The sequence below is a fragment of the Terrapene carolina genome, unplaced genomic scaffold (assembly GCF_002925995.2).
Source record: "Terrapene carolina triunguis isolate 2854851 unplaced genomic scaffold, T_m_triunguis-2.0 Scaffold85, whole genome shotgun sequence".
In the NCBI taxonomy this organism is placed as follows: domain Eukaryota; kingdom Metazoa; phylum Chordata; order Testudines; family Emydidae; genus Terrapene; species Terrapene triunguis.
The window spans coordinates 42,621,705-42,636,242 of NW_020664436.1; the positions used below are offsets into that span (position 1 = coordinate 42,621,705).

General features: G+C 38.3%; 1 protein-coding gene across 1 annotated transcript; it reads right to left on the reverse strand.

Annotated features, from left to right (window-relative positions):
- Positions 1 to 10,095: 10,095 nt before the first annotated feature.
- On the reverse strand, positions 10,096 to 14,333 carry SAMD5 (sterile alpha motif domain containing 5). The gene is made up of 2 exons (XM_026649536.1): positions 13,845 to 14,333; positions 10,096 to 10,122 (listed from the first exon to the last, which is right to left on the reverse strand). The coding sequence occupies exons 1-2, from the start codon at positions 14,331 to 14,333 to the stop codon at positions 10,096 to 10,098; spliced, it is 516 nt and encodes a 171-aa protein (XP_026505321.1).
- Between the last annotated feature and the right edge of the window lie 205 nt (positions 14,334 to 14,538).

A 14,538-nucleotide genomic window follows, 5' to 3' on the forward strand; every position in this document is an offset into this window, starting at 1 on the left:
GGACAATCCATAATTATGATAATCTTTTTTCCACTCAACCCAGCATGAGCTTTTCCAAAGGCAATAAGAGAGCATATTATCATGGTATCACAAATTAAATAAATTCAAATGGAAAACCTTCTAAACCCATCATGATTTATTGAGTGCCCCGACGCACCGGAGAGAGAGAGAGAGAGAAATCCTTGGACCCCAATTCATCACAGGTATAAATGGGTGAAATTCCACGGATTTCTTCCGAGTTGCAACCTTTCACGTCAGCAGTGAATTTAGTCCATTTCCTTTAACTGTGCAGCAAATTAAGATACAAGTTTTGGAGGGTGAGGGGGGACAGGAGGGAATCGTTTTTTTATGGGGCGATGGGGGGGAGAAGGGGTATTGAAAACTGTTCCCAGAGAGTGATCAGACTAGCACACAAGGTATCTGTGAAGTTAAAATATGCTATGAAATACTGCTTCAATTCTCTGGTTTTTGTTTGCTTTTTAATCACAAAGAGGGGAAAAAATAATCCTTTTAAGGATTTCACCATACTGGAAACACTAGAGCCACTTTCATTTTAGAGAAAGGCTACATCTGTCTTGTCCTTTTGGTCTACGTAGAGGCCTCTTGTTCCTGGAAACATCCCATTTGCTTTTTATAATTTCTTGTCACTGGCTGCATGAAGCAGGTTTATATGTGAGAAATGGATGGAAAATATTTAACTGTATCCTTTTCAACTTCTTCCTGTTCCACCTTAATCCCTGAGGTATAAATCATTCTTTTTAACATTGTACAAAAAGAAATAAAAAATCTATTTCAAAACAGCCTCTCCTCATCTCCCCCCGATCCTCCTAAGGAGAGTCTGACAATTTCCATTGAAGAGGAAGAACAATGGAAAGAATTGTCTCTATTTTCTTGATTCTTCAATATAAATCATTTCAGCCATATTTCCTAAGCTTTTCTACTGCTTTCCTTTTTCAAAATGTTAATACCTAAATATGACAAGCTTTTCAGATCTTTCTTGACTGGTTTTTGAGGAACCATGGCCACTCTGGGTTTTCTTTTTATTAAACCTATGGTTCCTCCAAGAGGAAGAGTTTTAAAATGAGCTGCTTGTGAAGTTTGGCCTGAGGCAAGAGATGGAATTTGAGCCATGGAGGCTGGGATTAAAGAGCAACCATTGCATTACATTAAGGGCACTGACTCTCCTAATGCCTCTCAAATTTATTTTAGAACAGAACAGATACATGGGCCCCTTTAATAGATCTTCTCAAGGACAAGTATTGCCTGTCCTATGGCACTTTGTTCTGACATTTTCTGGTCAGTACGAAAGAGACTTTGCTGGACTAAATAAAATAAATAAATAAATGGAAATATACCTATCTCATAGAACTGGAAGGGACCCCAAAAGGTCATCGAGACCAGCCCCCTGCCTTCACTAGCGGGGGCCAAGTACTGATTTTTGCCCCAGATCCCTAAGTGGCCCCCTCAAGGATTGAACTCACAATCCTGCGTTTAGCAGGCCAATGCTCAAACCACTGAGCGGGCTAGCTATCCCTCTCCCCCATGGCATCTGCTTGTGGAACTTTACAGGGAGACTTATCCATGCCCTGTAGCATCTCCATTGAGTCAGAAGGGAGAAACATTGCTACTAGATTTCTTGGTACAAAGCAAACATTTCTCACTGGAGATGGTTGAAAATTTCCTAACTTTTGCAACTCTACAACTTCTGTAAAATGTTTTTGAATTCCAATTAAAAAAAACCTAACAAATTTTCATGAAAATTTCTTTTCAGATCTTGATTTATACTTGTAGCTGTTTTCTGAACATTTTTTCCAATTTAACAACATCCTTTTAAAAACATGGTCACCAGAAGAGGACACTGTATTCCAGTAATGATCTCCCTAATGCCACATACAGGGGTAATCCAACCTCCCTACGTCAGCCTGTGACTCAACAATGAATAAAACAAAAACAATCCTTGTCAGTAAAGGGAAGCATTTGAAGGACTGTGCAATTTAAACTGGCTCACAGGTCCTGGATTCTATCAGATGTCTCACTGCTTCTGGATTTTCAGATATCATTAGCACACGTCCACTGTCAACAGCTAGTTAGGAGACTGCAATCATAACTCTCTAATGCAAACTTTGCAGAAACTTATTCATGTGTTTATTAACGTGTGAACCAAGGTGGATAAAAAAAAAATCAGATTTATTTAAATCAGTTTATTTAAATTAAATGCATGTTTTCTTAAAAAATAAATCTATTTAAAATATAATTTGAAATTGACAACACATGTTAAGGCCTAAACTACTTGTTAAACTATTAAAATAGTTTAAATTAAATACAAAAAAAACTAGAGTAATAGACATTTGCTGCCAAGTTTTAAAGAAAGTCAAACCACTCAACTGGGTGAAAAGTCACCTATAAGCACCTGGAACCAGAGTTTGTCGAGTGGCTAAACCAACTTTTGGCTGCAGTGGCCTCTTCTGCAGGTACAGAGACAATATTTTCTTTATTTCAGTTTATTTAACCAGTTTCAATTCAATGACAGTTTGCTCAAAGTTAAGAAGTCAAGTGAGAGTTGAAAAAGCAGAAAAGCTTTTTTTTCCCTGTTCCAATCGAAGAATAAATAACTAGATGTGAGAGGATGAAATCTACTAGTTCTAAATCTTGAAGTACATTGTGACCAGAAACGATCAGTTCAGTTCACTAACAACTACTTTGTATAGTAAATTAGTTTGCTTTCAATGCAAAACATGGTTTGATAAACTTCTTTCTTATGTATCCAGTACATCTAAGGTAGTTTTATTTAATAAAAAAATCCTACTTTTGTGCATTTTAATTGAATTTGAATTTCTATCCAATAAGTGCTTGATACAGATCACAAGTAAAAAATTAATCTAGCAAAAATTTAAGCTATACAATAGCTTAAATAAATGTGTATCAATCAGAGGCATGCATAAGGGAGGGCAAGACAGGGCATGCCCCCCCCCCCCAATAATTGGCAGAGGCACAGAACTCCTCCTGACAGCTCCTCGGGCCCCAAGGTCGCGTTGGGAAAAGCATGCTCCTCAGGCTTCCGGGGCTATGGGGGGAGCTGACAGCTCCTCCAGCCTGGGGCCATGGCAGGAGCACAGAACATGCTCCTCCAGAAGCAGTGAAATTTAAATTCCTGTACATGGTATAGATAAAGTGCATCCTTCTGGCTAGCAAAAAGAAGTACCAAGTTTAGTATAAAGGCTATATTTACTTGCAAATCAACAAGTTTCATGGTTATCAACCAATGAAAATCAACTTTTCTTTAGGAAAATAACTAAAAGGTAAAAATGCAAAACAATTAATCAATTATTTAAATAACAGTTTGCTGCTTGCTGATTTTAATCATGATTTAAATCAATTATTTATATGACTTTGATTTAAATCAATCCACCCTGGTGTGAACATATGAAATATGGTCAAGACTCTACGTTGCTATTGTCTTTTCTTCTTGGTTCAACTCGAGGTGGTGTTGTTTATGGGTTTCAGACCTTTCAGAGTTGGTTGGCAGTGGTTTTTTTGTTGCTGCGGTTATCATCATCATCATCTCATTTCTCTCCCTGTGCCCCGCCACAGCAGCTACAGTTGGTTGGGATATGCTTGTTATTAGATAGGAGTTTGAACGCTCCAGAGCAAACCTTGGTTCCCACTGAAATCACTGGAAAAACTCCCATGGACTTCTGGTCTCAAACCCATTGAAATTGGCCCTCCAAATCTGGCAGCAGGACTCAGTTGAGAGTCCCCCATCCTTGGAACATTGATAGCCTGTCAGAGACAGAGTCTAGTGTCCGACAGGATAAGGAAGAAAACACATTTGTTGGCATTTGATTGACTGGTGTTTGTTGTGTGTTTTAATCATCTGTAATTTTGACTATTTTCAGAATGAGCATCAGAGGAACAATCCTAACTACTCAGCTGACAGTTTCTACTGCCCCCAATTCCCACTGAAACTGTCAAGAGTGGAGGATTCGCAGACGAGATACCAGAGAGAAATCTGCAATTTATTTAAATAATAATACAAACCTTTTAGTGTCTACAGGTAACATTAATATACTGTATTAAAAACCTTCACCATCAGCATTACTTCAGGTTAGTTCAGCTTGCACACCAGCGGAGTGGCAGTGTTGGTGATGACTTGCCCATGCACCACTTCCCATTGCAGAGCAGTTTTTAAAATAACATGGCAATGCTAAACATCATGCTGACACACTATTTTAATAAATGGAGATCCCTGCAGAGTATATAGTACACCACATTTGTCAAGATAAGTGTATCAGTGAAAAATGTCATATTATCCTAGACAAAGAAATTGACCCAGATAGCAATGTTAAAAACAGAGTAAAGGGTCTAATTTAAACTGACAACACAAAGAATTTCAAAAGTTAAAGCTACCAATCTATTCTTAGCTCACTCCATTCTCCCTAGATATAGTAGGGCTCTCAAAACAGTAAGTAAATCTTATGTAAGGGATATTACATATTCATTTCTAATATGTGATAAATGATATTCCTGTCTACTGAACAATCTCCCACTGCACGTTTCAAGGAGTGCAGTGATGCATGTGGATATGCCTCAGATTAGAACTGAGCCTGTAATTTCCTTCAGTTCCTACATACATTTTTTTATAGTTTTGATGGATAAGATGGTTTATTTTTAAGCATTTGTCACAGTTGCATGAAATTATAGAGGGGATGTCAGACAATGAGGGTGTGGGCAATTATTTAATAGTATAAGTTGAGATTCTAAAAGTTAAAGCTTTATAATTGTTAAATCACAAATTGTTTAATGGAAGCTTTCCTCTTTAATTTTTTCAGTCTATATATGATAGTAGTAATAGTAATGTTCTAAATTCTCCTACACGTGGAAGAAAAAACTCTCAGGAGAGAGAAATAGGAAAATTTATCTGTGCCTATCTGAAAATTTTCCTTCAAGTAATAAGGTTCACAGATCCATTATAATGGGTACTTGCCAGCTTGCAGCTTGGGGGCAGGACCAGAATTGTCAGTCACTGGCAGCAGGGAAATTCCTTGCCTCTTGAAGTTCCCTCTAAATGAGATAACTTGCACTGCCAAAATAATTCAAATCTACTCTTCTAAATAACATCGTGTGTTAAATATATTTTGAGAAAAAAGCACAACAATGTCTTAGTAAATTCCAGCTACCAACAACAAATCCAAACCCTTGAATGGCAATTTCCATCTCTACTCTGGATGATCCATTTTTCTCCACAATTTATTACTAAAAAAAAAAAAAAAAGGAAATTTTCAGGTAAATACAGATAATTTTTCCTATTCTTTTGTACTAAGCTCCTCAGATCCATTACAATAGGATTTTCATAGCAGTGTGGCTCCAGGGTGGGAAGCGGGTTCACCCTTTAAATGGGAAAATCCAAAACAAGATACATTTTATCTAAATAGCTTCTCTATCTTCCCCTAGGCACAAAGATCTGGAGAGACTTCTGCCAAAAGAAAGGAAATGGCATTAGCTAAGATTGGATGACCAATATGCAAAATTTGGTGAACTTATGTATTGATGGCAATGGGGCTGTCTAACAGTTCTCCATAAAGGAGACATGATTACTATGCCCTGAGACTGTCAGTGCTCCTAAGGACTGGATGTTGATGGATACCCAAAGGATGAATTTTTGTTGAATTCATTAGGGCTTGAATACTATGATAGTTGTGAGGACTACTCCTCTGAATTATTTTAATCAGATACAGAGATTTGCACCACACCTCCTCTCACAGAACAGGCAGCAGATTTGTATCCCCTAAATATGTACATGTCCTGGGATTCACACAGATCTCTGAACACACATGGAGTCAGAGTAAATTCCTGGCTCCACTGAAATCAATGGCAAAACTCCCATAGACTCCAATAGAGCCAGGATTTCACCCTCAGTGTCTCCACACTACTTCCATGCCCTCCATTCTTTCCCACTGATGGGATTAGTGTTTTTTTTTTAAAACTTGGTAAACCCCTGGGACATAGGGAAGTGGGGATGATGCCATATAATATAGAACTGCACATATGTCTTCTCTCTTCCTCTCCTGCTTCAGAGAGCCCACTATGGATGTACTACGGGGACTGGGACTACCACAGAATTGAAGTAAAGGAGGCAGCATGTTGCAGAATTAGTACTTCCTCTCTTTCATGCCCCATCCAACCTTGATGTACCCTATCCAGGTCCCCTCCCCTGAAGCAGATAGAATAATCAGAGCCATTAAGTTTTACTGCATGTTAAACATTTTCAAAGGATACTAAAGGCCTGATTATGCTGATCAATATTGAGAAAGAGGCTAAATTCAAGTACAGCATAGTACACCTCTACCTCGATATAACGCTGTCCTCAGGAGCCAAAAAATCTTACCGCGTTATAGGTGAAACCACGTTATATCGAACTTGCTTTGATCCACTGGAGTGCGCAGCCCCGCCCCCCCGGAGCACTGCTTTACCATGTTATATTCGAATTCATGTTACATCGGGTTGCGTTATATCGGGGTAGAGGTGTACTACATACTCATATACTGTAACTTGTTACCTTTATGCTTTAGGAGGATGCGGAAGTCAACATTTTTCCAGTATGTTTGCTGTAATTTTATGAATCATGGTTCTGAATCTAATACCATACATGTGAGGTGATATATTTGACAGTCTTACACACACTTGGAGTGAACAAGAAGTCAAAGGGAAGTTCAGAGGTTTCTTTTCATTTCATAAACATTGCCTACAGCTTTGTTAATTTATTGCCATGAAAACATTGTTACTACTTAATGCACTACTACATTTGTCAATGGGCAGCTTTCCCTAAGGTATATTTCAGAACATTCCACTACTCATAGTTGATACAGGTATTCCAAAGCAACCAGCTCTTTAGAGGAAGATTCATGTTTAAATCTAGCATGGGTGAGTGTTCCCACTTCTGCAAAGCACAATATTGCATTTGTTTCTTTATAAAGCATTGACCAAATTTTCAGTTTCTGGACCCAGTACAGTTGTTTAATTTAAAGGTGTATAGTTAGTAACCTTACCTCTTAGATATTATATATCTAAAAATAATCTATAATACCAAGGACTTAAACATATTGAAACTAATATCACAGTGATTAGCTCACAATTCTAATTATAGGATAGCATAATTGAAGAGTTGAGTCTTATTAGCATAGATCTTAAACTTCGGTGGGAAATGTGGGTAGATGTCTGCATAGATGCTCATTTGAATCTAGTTTATTGATTTTGAACATTTGTATGCACTCCTAATGTTATGACCTCAAATGTTATATTATTTTTAGTATACACTTCCAAGCATGCTGATAATCAGCATTCAGGAATAATATTGTGAATCAAGATGAGGTCACATAGGCCTATGTCACAGTACATGGTTTTATGAGAACTCTAATAAATATTGAAATCTACATCAGTACAAGTTTATTGCTGCTAAGCAAATCATCTTAATTGCTTGGGTTATTTTTTAATAATGTATGTATGTTTTAATGAATTTATTTTTATGTATTTGCAATTCTCAGTGGAAGAAAAATTGAATAAAGTTCCTCAAGAACAGGTCAGGTCATTCATTTCAATTAGAGGCAGTAATGAAATTTCACTATACTATTAGATGTCACTTAGACTATATAAAAGATAAATAGACTACTTAATTGCTCTTGACATGTTCCACAGTTATATGTCCCCACTTGTCTTTATATTGACAAAAGTGGTGACTCCCCTGTCCCATACCAAAGTAACATTTTAGTAGCCATTAAGCAGAATTGTTCACAAACTTTAGGAGATTAGATATAGACTAACAAATCTGCTCTAGCACTACTACTTTGTAAAGAACAAATTGTGTCAAACCAATCTGATAGCTTTCTTTGATAGGATAACGAGCCTTGTGGATAAGGGAGAAGCTGTGGATGTGGTATACCTAGACTTTAGTAAGGCATTTGATAGGGTCTCGCATGATATTCTTATCGATAAACTAGGCAAATACAATTTAGGTGGGGCTACTATAAGGTGGGTGCATAACTGGCTGGATAACCGTACTCAGAAAGTTGTTATTAATGGTTCCCAATCCTGCTGGAAAGGCATAACAAGTGGGGTTCCGCAGGGGTCTGTTTTGGGATCGGCTCTGTTCAATATCTTCATTAACGACTTAGATATTGGCATAGAAAGTACGCTTATTAAGTTTGCAGTGATACCAAACTGGGAGGGATTGCAACTGCTTTGGAGGACAGGGCCATAATTCAAAATGATCTGGACAAATTGGAGAAATGGTCTGAGGTAAACAGGATGAAGTTTAACAAAGACAAATGCAAAGTGCTCCACTTAGGAAGGAACAATCAGTTTCACACATACAGAATGGGAAGAGACTGTCTAGGAAGGAGTACGGCAGAAAGGGATCTAGGGGTTATAGTTGACCACAAGCTAAATATGAGTCAACAGTGTGATGCTGTTGCAAAAAAAGCAAACGTGATTCTGGGATGCATTAACAGGTGTGTTATGAGCAAGACACGAGAAGTCATTCTTCCGCTCTACTCTGCGCTGGTTAGGCCTCAACTAGAGTATTGTGTCCAGTTCTGGGCACCGCATTTCAAGAAAGATGTGGAGAAATTGGAGAGGGTCCAGAGAAGAGCAACAAGAATGATTAAAGGTCTTCAGAACATGAACATGAAGGAAGGCTGAAAGAATTGGGTTTGTTTAGGTTGGAAAAGAGAAGACTGAGAGGGGACATGATAGCAGTTTTCAGGTATCTAAAAGGGTGTCATAAGGAGGAGGGAGAAAACTTGTTCACCTTAGTCTCTAAGGATAGAACAAGAAGCAATGGGCTTAAACTGCAGCAAGGGAGGTTTAGGTTGGACATTAGGAAAAAGTTCCTAACTGTCAGGGTGGTTAAACACTGGAATAAACTGCCTAGGGAGGTTGTGGAATCTCCATCTCTGGAGATATTTAAGAGTAGGTTAGATAAATGTCTATCAGGGACGGTCTAGACAGTATTTGGTCCTGCCATGAGGGCAGGGGACTGGACTCGATGACCTCTCGAGGTCCCTTCCAGTCCTAGAATCTATGAATCTACTCCTCAAACACAGTGTTGAAATAGTCTGGTTTGCACTGACATCACCAAAAGGGTTTAATGAAGCAAAGGTCCTATCTTCTTTATTTAATCTGATTTAGTTGTTGCTATCACTCTTCCCTCTCCCCAGAGAAGATATTCGTCTCCCCTTCATCTCACTTATTCCTCAAAAAAGGACTTTGTACTTTTCCTTCCTGTCTTTCATAAGGCAGATTCCTTTCAGAGCCTGCTTCTGGTTCTTTGAGTCCTGTAAGGTAGGCAAGTTAAGTCAGTAACAAACGTCATTTCATGAATCTGTAATGGATTCCAGGGCTTCAATTCATTAGGGCTCCTTTTCACTATTAGAGCCATCTCCCAATAGTTGCTTTGTATCACATGTAATTCCCTCATCAATCAGAACAAAAATAATTAAAGACTGAAGATGTGAATTCTGTGAAGAGAAAGATTTCTCAGATTTTTTTTTTTTTAAAACCAGTGACATGTTTTCACACAAATCAACTGCCCTACTTGGCAGCTACTCCATACATGGAAACCCCCATTGATCTCAGTGAGGTTTCCATGTATAAAGCAGCTGCAGGATTGGTCCTCAACTGTAAACTAGAAATCCACCACCTCTTTAAGAATCTCACTGATACTTGTGACTTCTGAACGTGATCAGTCAGATATAGGGGACTTGAAAATAAAATAGGTAGCCTTCAAAATTCAAGAGCATTATTAGCAAGAGCAAAAATTTTACTTCTATGAAGTTTTCCTCAGTTAGTTTATCTCTGAAAAATAAAAAAAATAATTAGAAAAAGTGCTTCCTTGCTCTAAATCCCATGTAAATCCACAATATGGTTAGTGATAGACCTGCATGTCTGAAATCACCCTAGGCAGATGGCTTGAATTCAAAATTCACTCTTCTTAAAGCAAGTCATATTAAATTATGTCAAGTAGTCATGACTGCTACTTTTAATTTGAGGCTAATTTTGTTTGTTCAGATTCAAAAGAAATACCATCCAGATTCTTTATCTCTACTGATGTGCAGATACATACTTCACCTGAAACACAAAAACAAAAATATCACAAGTAATGGCGTTACAGTCCCTCATCCCTACATTGCCATATAAGATATATATTCAATTTGGGTCTTCCAAGTCCACAGTTCACTAAAAAAGCTAAAGGACACAAACTAGAGGTGGTGGTAGTGTTTCCAGTTCCCAGAGACATTTACAAATAAAATCCTATAAAACAGCCTGCATAAAATTTAATGTTTGAGGTCCTCCTAAAACATTTTTAATGGAAGCAGTAGGTATTCTCAGGAAACAAATAGAAATCCAAAAAATAAATATATTCTTATATAGCATTTTTCATCCACAGATGACAAAACACTTAGGAAAGGTAAGTATATTTTATCCTTCATTTACAATTGGGTAAACCAAGAGGAAGTGACTCGCACAATGTCACATAGCAGAACAATGGGAGAGCTGTGAAGAGACCTCAAATTGCCTGATGGCCAGTGCCCTACCCACCAGGTCATATTTACTCTTAGATTGACACACCTTTTGATGAATATATGCAATAAATAAGCAGTAAACCTTGAAAAGTTGTGTTTTATTACTCATTCAGCAAAATGTATGCTTAGCTTAGAAGATGATACTTGCAATTTCTTCTGAAATGCAGACTGTATATATCATCTACAAAAAATATAGCACAAATTTTGCTAAAGGCACATCAGATTTTCTTCTTCTAAAGTAATAAACTTCCAAAAAAAATTACTGCTGTCATACTAAGTCCATTTTCCACATTAGCTATGATGCAGCATGTTATTTTCTGATATTCAATGGGTGGTGTTCAGAGTAATATACCACAACGTGATTTTTTTCAAATGGCTCAAAGGGAATAGTGAAGACTGATTGTATTAATGGATGACACTTGGAACATGTTGAATAACATACACTTAAATCATGCCAACTCCATACTTTCTTTTAACATTATATGATATGAACTGGTTCATGAAGAGGATTTATAAAACCAAGAGGTTTTTCTAGTCTAAAAATATCATTCAAGAGTAAACAAGTTGGGAGACAAGCTGACGTAAATCTAGGAAATTTAAACTTAAGGCTGTCACTCTGTTCATCACCTACCCCTTTATACTTCAGTATGTTGCATTTGAGGCTAAAACCCTACCAACTTAATCATACAACTATACAAGTATTCTCATTAAAGTCAATGATACTACTTGCACAAGGTGAGCAGGGTTTGGTCTCAAGTAGTTAACCTGCACCCCATCACACATAAATAAAGAGAGAGTGAAAGAAGAAACAGCAACCATTGATTTGAACTTCCTTGATGCTGTGTGTGTGTGTGTGTTAGTATCTTAGTATTTTAATGTTCCAACAACACAGATATAGTAAAAGCTCTATTTGTAAGAAATGGGCCACATAATAGGAAGGTAGAACATTGGGAAAATGTTGTCTGCTTGTAAACATCAAATATAATCGCGGAAATGGACAGCATGCAGCTCCAGTGACACTTTCTGTGACAACTATTTAAAAGTTCTAGATTCAAGTGAAGGATTAAGAAAAAGAGAGAGAGAGAGAGAGAGAGAGAGAGAGAGAGAGAGAGAGAGAGACCTTTGATGGCAGTTTAGAAAACAAGAAGAGTCAGGCAAATCATAATTTATGAGAGAAAACTCACTCTCATCCCAAATTACAGTTAATAAGTTTTCAGAAGATGATGTATTTACACACGATACAAGAATTCATATAGGCTTTGCCATGTCAGATCATACCATTGGTCCATCAAATTTGATATGCTGCCTCAAGGAGCGGCCAATACCTGATGTTTCAGAAGAAGGTGAATAAAAATAAGCCACCACCACAATAGAGCTAGCCAACTGTTCAATACTATACATGGGAAAAACAAGGAGAGGCCTTCCTTCCAGACCCCAGCAAGTGATCAATTTAAGTCCTGAAGCTTAAGATCCTTTCAGTCTTAGCATGAATAACTGCAACTTAATGGTCATAAAGTCATCCTTTTACACTTCAGAATACCAAGTTTCCTTTCTAGTAACTCTTCTTTCCAGTCTAGTTTTAGCAATCTCCATTCATCTGTAAATTGTGACACACCTCTGATCACCGTGAAAACTGTGGCTGTAACCTGCTCAAGTTCCTTGAAAAAGTTAAAATATTAAAGGAAGGTGAGTTGGAGCCTTTCAATTTCAACTAAATTTTAGTATGAGGTGACCCAGTCCTCCACATGAGGGTGTATACTGTTAGATATAGTATTACATTTTCTACTCCTTTTTAAATGTATCTAGACATCCTGTTCACTTTTTAACTGGTTCTGCTGCATACTTGCCCAACATCTTCATGGAGCTATCTTTGACATCTGTGAAGTCTTTTCCACCCACAGAATACCACAAGCTCAGAGTCCATCAATGTATATGAGAAGTTTAGATTATTTTTAATCGTGTGCATTAGCCTACACTTACCATAGTTGAGTCTCACTTAGCATCCTCATGTCCAATGCCCCAGTGGCAGTTACATTCATAAAGAGCTTCTTCACAATCCTTAATAGCTTTCACTAACCAAACCAATTTAGACTCTTCAGCAAGCTTCAACAACTAGCTGCCAGTTTTTTTTCCAATAAAGGCTTTTCAGAGGCACTGAGCACCCACAACTCTAACAGAAGTAAACGTGAATTCCAAGTGCTCAGTATTTCTGAAAATCAGAACCGAAATCATTAAATAAGATATTTACTAGCACTGGTCCAAAAACTGGTTCACTGACCTTTCTCTTAACTGTGAAGTAAACATACACCACAACACTTAGATTAAAAAACTGGTTCAGTGAAAGAAAACAATGGAATGACCTTTCACTTAACTACATGAGTATTTATTTTTCTTATCATATTTTCAGTACAGACTATCAAAGGCTTTATACAATCCAAGTAATTTATATCTGCCAACTCACTTTCCTTTAATATTTTAACTTTTTCAAGGAACAGTTTTCACAGAATGCGATTTCACCAAATTGGAATGTACTTTTCCAAGACCCGTACTTTTCTATCCTTTCAAATAGAGTTAGCCCCCTGTGCACAGACTAAATTACTCCTGGAATGGTTGATGAATAATCATACCACTCTCTAGTTAGCAAGAAAGTTAACAGAAGGAATTATTTTCTAGCATCCTTACACAGCGTTTTATAAAATATTAACCAAACAGAAACGGACACCAAAAAATTATCTTCACCAATATGGATGATCCCTATAATTCCCATATATAATGGGGGGGGGGGGGAAATAGAGGATAAAACTGGATTATGCCTATTTTTTAACTCAAGCCCCAAACTTTACTAGAGAACTAGTCTAGCCACTTTTACCACAGAGAATAAATAAATAAACCAAACCAAGATCTCAATACATCCCACCACAACAGCACCACAGAAACCTAAACTAAGCATTTGGATCCTGTTAGAACCAGCCAATTTTTGGCCCCACTGCTTTAAGTTCCTGTATTTAGGCAGTGAACAGGTTTATCCACTCCTATTATACCCAGAAATCCCAACCACAAACGAAGGTAACTCAAGCAGATTTGGTACCTGGATCCAAACAGAGTCAATCAATATTGGCACCTAACTCTCCAATTCCACTGCCTAAATACGGGGAATACGTTTAGCTCCTACAACAGTTTAAGACTCCTGACCCCGATGCACCCAAGCTGAGACGAATTACTGATGCAAGGGGTAGAGAGAAGGGAAAAGATACAGGATTCCCTTACCTTGTTGGAGTAAGGGGGCTTGCTCAGGTTGATCCCATCCCGGATGAGTTTATCCCTAATCATGATTTTCAGTTTCAGTTTTGGGTAAATCATCAGCTCCCTGCTGCGGGGTCCAAGTTTCTGGCTCCTGGGGGTCCCCTGGTTCCCCTGACGATGGCGAGGGCTAGGCTCCCTCCAAGCCTTAGCCTCATACTGCTCCACCAGGTGGCTAGTGTAGATCTCTGGGGAGGGAGAGGGCGAGCCCTGCTGCTGCTGAGGCTCCAAGGTGAAATAGAGACCAGCAGCGGTCTCATCCTCCTCTTTCAACCTCATCACTGCTTCAAGAATTCGGCGCCTGTGGTGGGGCACTAACACCCCAATGGCATCCAGGTCCGGGTCCCCTATTTGCTTGCAAACCTCCAGGTCATCATAGCCATTATCTACGAAGGACTCCGCGTACTGGGAAAGCTGCAGGGTCTTCAGCCACTCATAGACTATGTTGGTGCACATGTTAGCTGCAAAATAATAACTGCAACTTTTAACACCGAAGCCAGGCTCCCCTTTCCTTCTCTTGCAAAACAAGCAACCAGCAGACCAAAATCTGCGATCAAATTAAAAGAGCAACATGCACAAGTCAAGGTCTGGAAACCAACATCCCCCAGGAACAAAACAAATCTCCAAAGAAGCAGCAGCTGAAAATCGCAGGCGCTGCTGA